Genomic DNA, 15,100 nt, shown 5'->3' with positions numbered 1-15,100 from the left:
CATCTCTACCATTGTAGCCTTGAGTCATGATGTGTAATAGTATAAAATGTGTGGCATTAGGGCGCATTGTTCATTGTATACACTGGTAGGGCAAGAAATCACTTATAGGCTAAATCATATTTGTCAGTAATTTAGAGAACAGAAACTTGTAGATTGCATAAATTAAAGGAAAAATAAGTCATTATTCAAATTATGAAACATTCATTATACTGACACCTGGTAGCCTGGATGTTTCAGAGATTCTGTACTAAATTTATTTTAAATATGGCCGCCTCCTTGTGGGGCACCTGTTATATGGAGCATCAGCTGGCTCATTTGAGGAATGAAGCATTGCTACAAGTATCAAATTTGATTATGTGAGCTGCACTTTACAGAACATGTATAAAGACTATAATCAGTTTCATAAATATTGTGTGACACTTTTTGTTGGTAAATGACGTATTGGTCCTTTAAACCCAGTAAATGATGGCAAAGGTGTCATCATTTTGTGTACAACTGATTGTGGTGTATGGAGTTTTTCACTTTGCAACCAAAGTGTAATCTGATTGATGCATGGCATTTACTGTTGCGCTAAGGTTTCTTAATAGTGAAAGGAATAGACCCTCCTTATCACGTCTCAATTCTTTTGCTAATTAATGACACCTAGACAATAATGTAGACAATATTTCTGTTACTGTCATTGTTTCCTGAGAAGTAAAGTCAATTTGACATACAAGGGCATGTCACTGCATACGCACTCGTACATAAGAAGTCCTCTGATATGTTGTATGTCTTGTACATGTATGTTATGCGTGTCGTGTGCATTTACCGAACCAGGAGCACGCGCTCCTAGGCAGTACGTTACATCTACAGTTATAAAACTTAAGAACAAGTCGTTTTTGCATATTACGCCCTTGAGATAAAATTGTCATTTAATTGTAATTAATATATATATATAATCTTGATACCTTTTAGCAGAACAAAAAAATCAAGGGACTTGGTGGCTGATGAAATCACAATTTTGTGAAATTAGTCAACAGTGTTTTGAAACACCAAGTGTTTTTTAAACTGAGCTTTATCATTCATGCAGAAAAATGAACTATATATATATATATATATATATATATATATATATATATATATATATATATATATATATATATATATATATATATAACATTTTTAAAAATTTGATTCATTTTATTTTTTTTTCCTACTCAGCTCTGGGGGGGAAAAAAGAGACCACTACAAAATGATCAGTTTCTCTAGTTTTACAATTGATGGGTATATGACCAGGCTGAGCAGTTTTGTTTTATTTTTGTTTTATAAACTACTGGCAACATCAAAATTCCAGATAAAAAATATTGTATTTTAGAGCATGCTTGTTTTTTTTAATGAAAAATACTAATGATCAAAATAACAAAACAGAAATTTCAGACCACAAATAATGCAAAGAAAACAAGCTCATATTCATTTATAAACAACACAGTACTAATATTTCAATTTAGGATGAGTCAAGAAATCAATATTTGGTGGAATAACCCTGCTTTTCAATCACAGCTTTCATGCGTCTTGGCATGCTTTCCACCAGTCTTTCACTTTACTGTTGGGTAACTTTACGCCACTCCTGGCACAGAAATTACAGGAGCTCAGCTTTGTTTGATGGCTTGTGACCCTCCATCTTCCTCTTGATTTATGTGTCCTTCACAAAGACAAATCTGCCCGATTCCAGCCTTGCTCAAACACACCCAGATCACCGATCCTGCACCAATTTTCACAGTGGGTGCGAGACACTCAGACTTGTAGGCCTCTCCATGTCTCCATCTAACTATTACATGACCAGGTGTTGGACAAATCTAAAAACTGCACTCAGAGAAAATGACCTTACTCCAGTCTTCTATAGTCCAATCCTTACGGTCTTTCGCAAACTTCAGTCTGGCTCTTCTTTGCTTCTCCTAGAGGACTTTTTCTAGCTTTGGATGACTTCAGCCCTGCCTCCAGAAGCCTGTTTCGAACCGTCCTCTCTGTGCAATTCACCCCAGCTGCTGCATGCCATTCTTTTTGTAGGTCACTTGACGTCATCTTGCGGTTGTTAAGTGATATTCAAATGAGCTAGCGATCATCATGGTCATGTTTGACCTCTGCGAGTCTGTAGCTGTTGTTGTCCCATGTGTTTGCTGCTTGACCTTGTTCTTATGAACCTCACTTTTTGAAATTTTCAGGATGGAAGCAACCTGACACTCACTGTATCCCTCTGCCAGGAAAGCTACAACTGGACCCTTCTTTTCCTCATTAAGAACCTTTCTTTTCAACTCTTTTGGCATTGTCTGTAGCTGTATTTTGACTACATTTACTTTTTGAGTAGTCCTGGCACTGCTTTTCCCATCCAGCTGGTTCTGAAACAAGAGAATAGTGATGACAGCAGCAGAGGTTTTTATACTGTTGCTCGTTAGAACAGGACTTTAAGATGTTCAGCATCTCATTAAGTAGATTGAGGTGTGTCAGTGAAGGAATTCAACAAACACTTGAATGGAATGGCTGCTGTGGAGATGCTGATTTAAGAAAAATTGGAGTGGTCTCATTTTTTTCTGGAGCTATATATATATATATATATATATATATATATATATATAGAGAGAGAGAGAGAGAGAGAGAGAGAGAGAGAGAGAGAGAGAGAGAGAGAGAGAGAGAGATTACCTGTGCGCGTTAGTGGGCGTTGCGTTCTGATGAGGGCGGTGCAGGGAGCTAAGCGTGTGACGTCACTCACAGCTCATAAACATGGCGACAGACTGGCGCGGACAGGGATGTGTTCTCACGTTAACCGTTTTTCTTTGGACATCTTTCGGTGCTCGAACGGAAGCAGCGAGTGTCGTTGGAATTCCGATACTGGGCATGAGGCTGGAGAAAAGCAGTAAAGCAGCCACTACCACAGATGTGGGGATGATTGAGGTAACGGAGGGGAGTAGTGTCCAGCTCAGGTTTTACGGGCTACAGCTGACCTCGGACTCCTCGGCTCAGATCAGGTTCACCGACCATGCGAATGAGGATGACTCCTTGGACCGACATGCAGTAATAAACAGGACCTGTGTTGATTTTACCAAAGACATTAGCATAAATAGCCATATGAATGTCAGCAGTCGCGGTACGTCTGGTGTGTTGAGTGTAAACGTTAAGACGCTCCGTAAGACTGAGCGGCAGAGGCAGTATTGCTTATGCGTTAAGAGTCCGGAAGGGAACTGGTACATGTTGTCGGATGACGATTGCATGTTAAGAGTTGTTGAGGAGAAAATGTCAATTTTGCCTCTGTGGCTTCAGATCATTCTGGTTTCTTGCCTCCTTGTTCTGTCAGGCATATTTAGTGGACTTAACCTAGGGCTAATGGCACTAGACCCAATGGAGCTTCGTATTGTGCAAAGTTGCGGCACTGATAAGGAGAAGAGGTATGCTCGAAAGATCGAGCCCATTCGTAATAAAGGGAACTACCTGCTTTGTTCCTTGCTGCTGGGGAATGTGCTGGTAAATACTACACTTACCATCCTTCTGGACGATTTGATCGGCTCCGGTTTGGGTGCTGTGGTAGTATCCACTGTTGGCATAGTGATCTTTGGTGAAATCATACCACAGGCACTCTGCTCTCGCCATGGTTTGGCAGTTGGTGCAAATACGATCCTGTTAACCAAATGCTTTATGCTCCTCACATTCCCGTTGTCTTTTCCGATTAGCAAGCTGCTTGACTGTTTGCTGGGACAGGAAATTGGCACTGTTTACAACAGGGAGAAGCTGGTGGAGATGTTGAAGGTGACTGAACCGTACAATGACTTGGTGAAGGAGGAACTGAACATGATCCAGGGGGCCTTGGAGCTGAGGACCAAGACAGTGGAGGATGTGATGACCCCCCTTAACAACTGCTTCATGATCAAGTCGGATGCAGTGCTGGATTTCAACACGATGACGGAGATCATGGAGAGCGGCTACACGCGCATCCCTGTCTATGAAGACGAGCGCTCCAACATCGTGGACATTCTGTATGTGAAGGATTTGGCCTTTGTTGATCCAGATGACTGCACAACGCTTAAAACTGTCACCAAGTTTTACAACCATCCTGTCCACTTTGTCTTCTACGACACCAAGCTGGACGCCATGTTGGAGGAGTTCAAAAAAGGTTAGTTATGCTGACTAGTGCCAGTGTAGCACATTTAAAGACTGAATGCCAGGTACCAACATGACTGAAAATAATGAATTGACCTGTCTTGACTGTCAGAATAGCAGAAATCATAATGAGACCACTTGTACACTGCCCTTTTGTGCTCATATTGATTTTGGAATCCATAGTTCTGCACACATGTAGAGCTCAGTCAATAACCATATGTTTTCTCTTTCACTGTATTTTGCTGTGCCTCAGACAGTCACATTAATTATTGAAAATGTAGATGTGACTGATGTCAAATTTCTGCTGGTTATTAAGGTACATCACGTTGACAGTCTTTAGTTTCACCAACTTGACTTCCTAATCTGCTGTCATTCGTAACCACACACCATCTTTTCTTTCGGTAGTAATTTATGTCCCTTATGATGAATCACATAATGGCATAGTGATGGTGTGTGTTAGTGTATCTATATATAAACCTTACAGTATAGATAAATCTTACTATGAACACAAACTGTATGTCTAATTATAAATAGCTAAGTCTAAAACAAATGGTCTTACCCTAGCAGATGTTTGATATATCCTACATATTATTATAAATGATGTTGTGGGCACACCTTAATATATATTTTTGTTAAAATATTTAGTGACGATGAGCAAAAACAATATTTCTGAAAAAGTAATTCGTTCAGTAGTGTTACATATATCTACATCAGACTAAATCCATATTGAAAGTAGATAACAGTTAGATAATATCACCCAGCAATAATCGCATTGCTCTGTGTTGATAGCCTAGTTTTTTTAGGTCCCTGTGATCCATGTTTTGAGATGACGGGCTGACTGATGCATCTGCTATGGGGGGGGGTTTCTGACCACTGCAGAACTGCAAAGGCCATCGACAGCTCATCGAATGCTTTCCAACACTACATTAATCAAAAACATTTCTGCTGACAACATGGGCAGAATACACAATAGATGCACACTAACCGTAATAAAGTTTGGACACATATAAGATATGCTAACTGAATCTGTTTGATAAACTCTGAGTGGGATATTTTGCTGCAAATTTATCAAAGTATAATGTGAAGACCCTCTGGAATATGACCTCATTCGGCAGCCACTGAAACACCAGAGTCAGACATTGTTCTATATTCGCATGTACTGAAATCTGTCACTGTGCTGCTTATCACCTGACATGCTGTGAAGTGTGTTACCGTGCAAGCTGTGGAACAACCCACGACACATTAACACACAGGCTCCCTATGACTTTGGAGGACATTAGGTCACCTACCACACATCCAGATCCTCTTTCACACATTTCACTTTTTACTCCAATAATGATGTATTTTTCTAACTGTGACACAACACCAGGTTTTAACATTTATTGCCATAGGTGAAGCCATCTGAGCTCCACAGTATCATTCTGTCACAACAGATTAAACGTTCAGCAGAGATTAACTTTAGAAACCACTTTTGTTTGAAATGCAGTACTCAGACAAGAAATCTCTTCATTGACTTGAGGTATGAAAATCTTCGCATCTTGCAAATGGGACATACAAACTGTTTAATTCTGGCATTCTCCACCACAGGTAAATCTCACCTGGCCATAGTGCAGAGAGTGAATAATGAAGGTGAAGGAGACCCTTTCTATGAGGTGCTGGGACTGGTCACACTGGAGGACGTCATCGAGGAGATCATAAAGTCAGAGATCCTGGACGAGTCAGACCTGTACAGTGAGTTGACCTGAAAGCAATTTGTCTAATATTCACCAGTCGGTGACAATGTTTCTCACAAAATGTTTTGTCAATTTTCTTTTTATATCAGCTGATAACCGCCACAGGAAGAAGGTAGACCCTAATAAGAATAAGAGGGACTTCTCAGCCTTTAAACAAGAAAGTGAATCCAAGGTTAAGATCTCGCCACAGCTCCTCTTGGCTGCGCATCGGTTCCTGGCCACTGGTATGTTCCCCTGTAGCTCGACCTTCCCTAAGTGCTTTGTAGGGAATGTTTGGAGAACCGTTGTCTGGGTGTGGAGAGGATCTTGATCTGGATCTATCTCTTTAGAGGTAAGCCTCTTCGGTCCACTCCAGATCTCCGACAAGGTCTTGTTACGGATCCTTAAGCATCCGGACGTCATCCAGGAGATCAAGTTCAACGAGAGCAATAAGCACTCACAACATCACTATATTTACCAGCGCAGCAAGCCGATCGACTATTTCATCCTCATCTTACAGGTAAGTGACGGTTGTGATTGATTATTGATTGATTAAGTTATTTACCTGAGCTTCACCAAACCAGATTCCATACAGTGGGATTTTGCTATAGCGACAACAGTAAATTGCAAATATGAAACAATACTGGAATAACTCTGTGATTAACTTAGGCTATATCCCATTGTATGTTAACTGAACTGTCAAATGAACATTGGATTCAATAGGTGCTGCATCTAGGCATAAACTCTGTCACAGTGACAAGAACAATCTTTTAGGTGTGTGTTTAAGTCTTGGCCATTCGCTGGTGATGGCTTATGGATGTCCTCCAGCTCTGTGCCCTGTGGCATCATCTGGGCTCATGTTACACAGTGAGGGGCGAGGCAGCAGCTGCAACCCTGTTGTAGGCTGAACAAGTGTGGCCCACAGGCTGCCATTCACTGACTTTGAACCTGGGTACTAATTCCACCCCCCTCCCCTACACACACACACACACACACACACACACACACACACACACACACACACACACACACACACTCTCTTCATACTTTCAGTGGCTTTATTTTATGATGATGGCCACAGGTGGTAGAGGTGCAAGGCAGATTCACAGGCCCTGCTTTTTCATGCTAAAGTTTGAAGGAACATGTTGCTTACCAAATTCACAGCCGTGAGACCAAATCATTGTTGCACCTCCCTTCAGCTGAAGGCGGACAAATGGGGGGGGCCTTGCCTCCTTAGACCTAGACGCACTATGCCCTCCGTAGGGAGTTGAATTGGGCTACGGTTATGACGGTCAGGGATTGGGATTACCAGTCATGTCACACCGAGCGCACCCAGAAAGCGCACACTAAAGTGGGCTTCGCCACTGAAGAGAGCCCCACTCAGCACTTTATGACACTACCAATGCCACAGGCTGTACAACCTGCTCACTTATAACAACAATGAAATGCACATTTTTATGCTGTTGCGTGATTCAAGGAAATGTATAAAAGGATAGGTAATTTGAATATTGGTACAAGTAAACAAATGTTTTGTTTTTGTTTTTCATTTTTTGTGGATAGGCTCATTCCTTTTGAAGTTGGGAATTCCTTGAGAGTGAAGAGTTCATCTCTGTTAGTCCTGGGTCTGATTTGCTGGCAGTGTCTGTGAAATTAGACCCATGTAATGGAGCTTTTATTTGTGCATGTGTGAGTGAGCATGGGTGTCCACCGGTGTGCACAGGTGTGCACACATATCAATGGGTGTACATGGGTGTATGTAGGTGTGCAGGGGTGGGTGTGCATGACCAAGGTGAGCAGCTGCTGATGGTGTGACAGTATCTGTTACCTTGCATTATTCAGCAGGAGCACATGACCATAGAAGCAGACAGGGCCTTTGGGTTTCAGTACTAAAGGAAGATTTACATTTACCCTGTAGCTCATGGAACTCGAGAGCCAGCAGGAGCTGAAGTGGCTGATTCCCGTGGTCTGTCCTTTGACCCAGAGCTGAAAAAGAACACAACACACCCATGCTGGCATGCTATAGCCCATAGCTTATTGTTTTTGTACATCTGTTTGGGTGTTGCGTGATTGCCTGTTTGGCTACATCTGAATGTCTTTTGGTCACAGCTTAAATTACAGTCAATGGATCGTGTTTGTTGAACGTCATTTTTAGTTGATGAACAGGTTTTTTCTGAACAGCAAACGGCACTCGTGCTGCAAGGAGTTCTCAAATATCGCCCTCAAAATACAGCATCAGTTCTGACATGTTCTGGTTAAGCACCGATACAATAAAGGACTGCACCATGTGTCCGAAGTTAATCGTCGTGATGGCAGACACTTGGTTTGCACTCTTTCTATGTCTCCTCTCTCGCTCAGGGCCGAGTGGAGGTGGAGGCGGGAAATGAGAACATGAAGTTCGAGACGGGCCCCTTTTCTTTCTACGGTATTATGGCATTAACTACTCCGTCCTTGGGTGAGTCTTAACATGGACATCTTCACATCTCTCCTGTCTAACACTGCTAGAGAAACAGCAGATTCTTCTGTAGCTCATCTGATTAGCTGTAGTTATGTTCTTATCAGATACCGACTACAAATATGCTCATGAATGCTAGTGTCATTCAGTAATCAGGTCCAGTATCATTCAGTAATCAGACCAGATGGACTGGATCATGGTGAGCATGTGCCTTCTTCAAATAGAAACAAGCATAAGGACTGATTACTCATTGTTATGTGTTTTAAACCAATATAAACTGAAATCATATAAACTGAAATAGTTTTAAAATAGATTTGCTCATTTGTTCACACTTCTGGGAAAGGGCAGGATTTCAGCCTGACAGGAAACACTCCCAACACCGTGCAAGCACCATCCCTGTTTCAGTGACCACCATTTTTACAAATGTAAAATAATAATATTATTATTATTTTACATTTTAATATGGTGTGGCAGTAAACTTTATTTTTCCTCATAGTTTTCCTCATTTTGATTTTTTTTTTATTTTATTATTTTTTTTTTTTTATAAACTCTTCAAATATGTATTCATATTTTGAATCCCTTAGTACAATATCTCATTAGAAGTGTGGCCCCAGTAAACAAAGTTGCAGGTGAGGGTGAAAACACTTCACTGTGTTGACATCTAGTATGACATCTACATCGCTGCTGCATTTTGAACTGTGCTTAGACTGTAACCTCTGGTGTTTCATGTGCCGAGCATCTGTCTGAGTGTCTCCATGTGTTTATGTGCACAGAATACCAGCATTATTTTATATTGTTAAAATGCCACTGATCTTTGTAATGTATAAATGATCTTTGTAATCTGACTGTTGTAGTGAGAATACATTCCTGATTGGTCACAACAAGGTGTATATAAGTCAGGCGATCGTCTCATAAAAGACAGTCGTGTGATCACCTCAAGTCCCACTGATTCCAGTTACTCTGCTGGGCTCCTGTACCAGTTGATTGTGGCACAAAGAACAGAACAAAAAGTGGCTGGAAGATTTACAATGAAACAAACAAAAATGACATTCCATGGAGTCACCATGTAATCAAGCAGTGACAAAAAGATGCGCTGATCTGTGTAATTGGTTGCTGTGTGGAGAAACTTGGTCATATTAGACACGTTTATCGATAACTGGGTGAGTCAAAGCCAAGGTAGGGAGTAAACTGGGGAAAGCGGCCCGACATTGAGACTGTGATTCATGATGGACCGAATGCGGACTGTAAAGATGGTCTCTGTCTCTCCCCTCCTCTTCTCTGGCTGTCGCTCTTTGCCCCACCCCAGCTATCACGCCCTCTCTGTCACCCTTGATGGTGTCACCCAAGCCCCGGCGACGCCTCTCTCTTAAGAGGTTTTCTCTGTTCTCTCGCTTCCCAGGTAAATTCCTGCATGTCGGGAGCTATGGTAGCATTAACGGGGGATTTAGGGAGTGGGCGTGTCTTTAACGAAATAACTAATTAAAAGAAAAAAAACATCGGCCTTTCCCAGTTCATCCACTCAGGAGCCCTTGTCCAGCATGTACAACCTCTGCAGGGGGGTGAAGCTGTGGTTAAAGGCTTGAACCATCTAATCACAGCTTTCTTTATGCATTTATGTTAATGGGGTGTTTAATATGTAAATGATAGGTGTAATTTTCATTGGTCCTCGTCCACACCAAGGTCCATTGATTTGAATGTAGGCAAGAGAACATCACTTAGGAAAGTATGACGTGTCGGGGTGAAAGTGAAAACACGACTTGCTGGACACGTGGACTCTGGCTCTGAGTGGACTGAACTGCAGTCCAGACTTCTGCCCCCTTATTTTCTCCTAATTTCACTTCCTTTGCCGAGAGCTCACTCAGCCTCAGTCGCAGCCCACAGACCCAACCCTGGTCCAGACAACCCAAGCTTTGGTGTCATATCTGCCAGGCATTTCTTGAATTAGTGCAGTTCTTTTTTTCAGTTATTGGCCACATTGTCAATTATGTATGAACTTATTTTTTTGCCTTTTGTCTGGTCTGTTCCCATTGCTTCTGTCATTGATTTCTATATCACTGTCGTAACAAGGCACTGCATAGTTGTTAGAAATGACACTGCAATAGTAATTCAGGTAAAGGCACTTACTAACTTTAATCTGTAGGGGGAGCCTGTAGATTAATACACAGTATGTACAGATTCTGTGTAACAGATATCGACACGCTATTACATTACTGATGTTACGTGTTTTTTTTTGTTAGTTTTTTTTTGTTTTTTTGTGGTTTTCTTGGTTCATCTGTGGTGTACTTATTTCATATTTTGAGTTGTGTGCTCGAAATGAAATGGAAACAGGCAATGTAAATGTGTCTTGTTAAATTTCCACGTGTTATTTTATGAAGTGCGGGCGTGCCTGCAGGTTTGTGTGGGGGTGGGGGGGGGGGTGCGAATGTGTGTTTTAAGCAGGCATATGGGTGTTCAAAATGCACCCATGCAATGGCTTATGATTTGCATCCATCATGGTGCGTCATGCTGGATGGTGCAGGTTGCTAGTCCTGACCACACATCTTCTCTGCCTTCCCCGCGTAGCAGACCTCCACTCGCAGACCCACCAGAGCAGCCTGAACCGCTCAGCTTCCCTCAGCTGCACAGAGAGGGTGGACACCGTGTCCACCAACGGCAGCACCTTGCAGCTCACCAGCACCCCCCCCCCACAGTACATCCCCGACTTCAACGTGCGCACCCTCACAGACCTGCAGTTTGTCAAGGTAGGAGCAACATGGAAAGAAATGATGGCAGCAGCGGAGCTTGTGCAGGCTGGATGGAAGCGTGAAAGCCATACGCAACTAGTTCAACAGAAATCAGCATTTCTATCTAAAGCGTTTGGGTCAAACGCTACAGAGATTGGGGCCAAAAAAAAAGAAAGAAAAGTCTTTTCATATTCTTGACTAGATAAATGGAGGTGAGGGTTATTTAGCCTTTCTACTTAGGGTCTCCAACAGTTTGGATTATTCTGCTTCAGATGAATGTTAATTTGGTCATTCTATTGCTTAATCCTCTTTGTTTGCCGTTGAAGAGAATAATTTGTCAGAATTTCTTTAATCAGTTACTTTGCTTTAATTAGTTACCATACTAGAGTGTATGATTTCAAATACTCAAGTGACCTGGAATTCACCTTAAATAGGTGAATGTGAAAGAGCTATTCAGTGTTTTTCAGACACTTTGAATATAGGACTACATGTAAGACTACAAGCATACTTGTTAAACATGCACCAGTACTCAACCTTTTGTTTGTTTGGGTTTTTTCTTCTTTTTTCAGATCAGTCGTGCTCAGTACCAAAATGGTCTTTTGGCCTCCAAGTTGGATAGTAGCCCTCAGTCTCCCATAAGCAATCACATCCATCTGGACCCCGTTCCTCTGCCGCCCATGACCACTCCCACCTTCTCTGCAAGCCGGAGCTTGACCTCTAGGGAGGGCATCTGCGAGACAACCTCGCTGCTCAACGACAGGAACAGCAAGGCCAACCAGCGCTCCAGCCAACCACTGTCCTACACAAACTCCAACTGCAACTCTAGCCCACACCTCAACTCCCACAGTCAACGAGTCATGCCTCTACACCTCAACATCCACACTATCCCCCACACCTATGCACACACAGAGAGCACAATCTGACTAAGCCACTTCACATAAGCTTCCAAACAATGGACCAAAGACGAGCACGTCATCACCGTCTCAATGGACCAAAGACGAGCTTGTCATCACCGTTCCATCCTTCCTCTTCCCAGTTAGGCCCAGCTGAGTGGCACTTTGCTGGAGACTGGACTGATGAAGCGTGTTTATAAAAATGACCAGTGTGAGGTTAGGAGGCTTTGACTACGTTCACTACAGGCTCATGAGGGCCATTGCTTATTTTTGGCTACCATCACTCTCATGAGGAATGCAAACACACACTACTGTCTCAGATATTTTGGAAGGATGATTCTGTAGCAAGAACCTATGCCTTGGACTACTTGCTCTGGCATTTTTAATCAGTGATTTAACAATATTTCACTAGTGTATATAAGCACTTTTTAAAATCTCTTAGAAAGCATATCCAGCATAGTTTGGGGTGGAAGGGGCAGGTTTGAGATTTACAAACATATGTGATGAGGATCACAAACCATAGGCTACTATTGCCAAGAGCACTCACACCTGCTGTTTTACAGTTAAACTAACTGGGCCCTATGTAGCACAAATCATATTCTTTTCAAAGAGAATTCCATGTGCTTTTTAAAATCTCAGTATATTTACTGCTTTTGCAGTGGAACGCTGTTCTAATACACAACACAGTTATTTGACTTATTAGTTGGTACTCTACTGTAAATGGTATACATGTTAAACTAAGGGGGATTCTCTCTAACAGTTATGCAAATGGCTAAAAGACCAATCACAAAAGGTGTGAAATAATGTAAACAGGTGGTACAGTTCACATCTGTTTGGGTCTGTCAAATTAGTTTTAAGCCACAAGCACAAAAGGTCTAACAGGTCTAACCACAGCGTGTAGACATTAAGTACAGAATATATGCTATACAAATACATGAAAAATTATATTTATTTTTTCCTAAATAATTTGTGTATGTATGATTGTATTAGTTTTGTTTGGACTCAGTTGTGATATTTTGTTTATTTGAGAGCCTGTGATCTGTCCAGACTGTCCAGCACTAGGTACCAGCACTTCTTTAAATGAATGTTTGTGTTTCTCAGTTACAGACCTTTGTGTGGAAGTGTGAGAATGGTTGGGAGTAATGAAATGGAATACCAAGAATCCATTCCAGACCTTAAAATGGACTGTAGCTTTACTGGTGCTGAGACAAGATCCACTGTGAACAGAAACCAAACTGTACATTGAGTGTACTGTACTTTTTCCCTCACACACCAAAGAAAAGCTCCTTAGGACAATGGGGGAAAAAAAAAAATTCTTGCTGATCTAAAGACAAAAACAGTCACCAACTTGATGTTGTATGAATGTTAATGATGGAGACCATTCCACCACTTTAATCACATACTGTCATACAACAGCAACGGGTAGTAAACAGGCCATACGTAGGTCCCCAACGTAGGTCCCCATCCCCATGTACCAGCATGAGGAAACCCTGTGGTAGCATTGCTAGTTCTTCACATTAGATCTCACTTAAAAGTTTAAACGACGCTTTAATTGCATTACCTAATGATCAAAGGTTAACGTAAGGGGAAAATATTCTGATCCTTGTCAGTCAGCAGTATTCTCTCACAGTAGGTCACTAGTTTGACACATGTGTAAAAGTTGTAATGCTCTCATATATGTAATGGTCCCATAGTTCAATTCCTACCCTGCTGGCTAGTGAGATGGCCAGATTGAAAGAGGAGTTGGTCAGTTGCTTGCTTAACTTAACAAATTTTATGGTGATCAATATGTTGTTTTTTTATATGTTGAACATTGTAAAGTGGACACTTGTCCAGTGTTTATATAGCTTTTGAATTATTTATAAATGTGTTGTGGCCTTTTTTGAGAGGGCTGAAAAGAAAAGCAATAGACTAGAATTAGTTGTTACAGGGATTTTGCATATTGGTTTTGCACAAACAGTGGATTTTACCTCAGTTGACATTGCATGTATGCAATAATGAAGTATCCATTGCATTTTAAACCACAATATATGGAAGATAAAAACCATAGTTTTCATGACCATGCAATTTTTGACCATAATTATTGTTTAACATGTCCAGAGTTATCATGTCACATTTCATTGATTATTATAATGGCCAAAGCCTTTTTCCTTTTGATCTGCCTGTATCTCTTTCATTGCAATAATCTTGCTTGCTGACTGGGTTTAAACTATGGAGGGAGCTAAGAACTAATTAAATTCCTTGAAGTCCAGTCCAGTAATCTGCCTTTAATGTTCATGGCCTTTTTTTGACATTTTCACTCCCAGTCGAGTTAAAGCATTTTTTTGTTTTTGTTTTTTACTTTTTTTTTTTTACAATTCCATGTTAGTGACATTTTCACTCCTGGTTGAGTTACAAGATTTTTTTTTCCTCTCCCAGTGAGGCTTCCTCAGTTTTGTGATTTGTGAAGGTTAAAGGTCAAGAACATGTGCTGTAGGCAGTGGGTTCATTTTCCATGGTGCAAGATTTACTGTGAGTGTGGTCATGCGTCTCATGAAGCATTTGAGGTCTTTGCCTTCCAAACCAGCATAGATCTTTTGACCACCAACCTACCCCATTATTTTTCAGAACGTGCTTGTCTTCTATGTACTCTCTGTCTATTTGCCATAGCAAAAACTTGTTTTCCATTGTTATGAAATTTTTTTTGTCTTTTGTGGGAAAAATCCATTATAGTTGTGTAACTTCCAGGTTTTTTTTTTCCTCCCTACATGTTCACTGTTGCCCAGGCATGGATTTTCAAGTGATTCATTATTAATACATGACATGGTGGGTCTGTCTTTAATGGGAAAGAGAATGTAATGACCAAATGTACTGTACCTCTTTGATGGTTCTAAAAGCAATGTGTACACAGTTTGTTTATATATATATATATATATATATATATATATATATATATATATATAAAATCTCTCGTGGGGAGGAATTCGGATAAAGATTGCAATAAAATTTTAACTCTATTTCTCTATAAGAACTGTTCCCCTGTATTTGCTTATACACCTTTGCCACTTTGCTTTGTAAATAAACTACGGTTTCGATTTATATCGTAATTCTATTAATTTAGTTACCAATGTTTGGCTGTAAATTCTCTAAAGGACGTCAAGTCTTGCGTTAATTTTTCCTAAATAAATATGTCAAGTTCTGTTCAGCCATTTA

At 40.9% G+C, this 15,100-nt stretch overlaps 1 protein-coding gene across 2 annotated transcripts; it reads left to right on the top strand.

Moving 5' to 3' along the window:
• Positions 1 to 2,687: 2,687 nt before the first annotated feature.
• Positions 2,688 to 14,790, top strand: LOC113584559 (metal transporter CNNM4). Of its 2 annotated transcripts, none has more exons than XM_035535953.1 (7): positions 2,688 to 4,141; positions 5,716 to 5,859; positions 5,951 to 6,085; positions 6,191 to 6,360; positions 8,196 to 8,292; positions 10,858 to 11,033; positions 11,585 to 14,790. In XM_035535953.1, exons 1-7 carry the CDS (start codon positions 2,758 to 2,760, stop codon positions 11,936 to 11,938), a joined length of 2,460 nt encoding a protein of 819 aa, XP_035391846.1. In that variant the 5' UTR covers positions 2,688 to 2,757; the 3' UTR covers positions 11,939 to 14,790. The 2 variants fall into 2 exon arrangements, with proteins under 2 accessions (XP_035391846.1, XP_026877358.2); XM_027021557.2 differs by having other exon boundaries at positions 10,855 to 11,033.
• The last annotated feature ends 310 nt before the right edge of the window (positions 14,791 to 15,100 follow it).

The sequence above is a fragment of the Electrophorus electricus genome, chromosome 17 (genome assembly GCF_013358815.1).
Source record: "Electrophorus electricus isolate fEleEle1 chromosome 17, fEleEle1.pri, whole genome shotgun sequence".
In the NCBI taxonomy this organism is placed as follows: Eukaryota; Metazoa; Chordata; class Actinopteri; order Gymnotiformes; family Gymnotidae; genus Electrophorus; species Electrophorus electricus.
The sequence above is the reverse complement of the archived record's forward strand: the minus strand, read 5'-3'. Positions and strand labels throughout refer to the sequence as shown.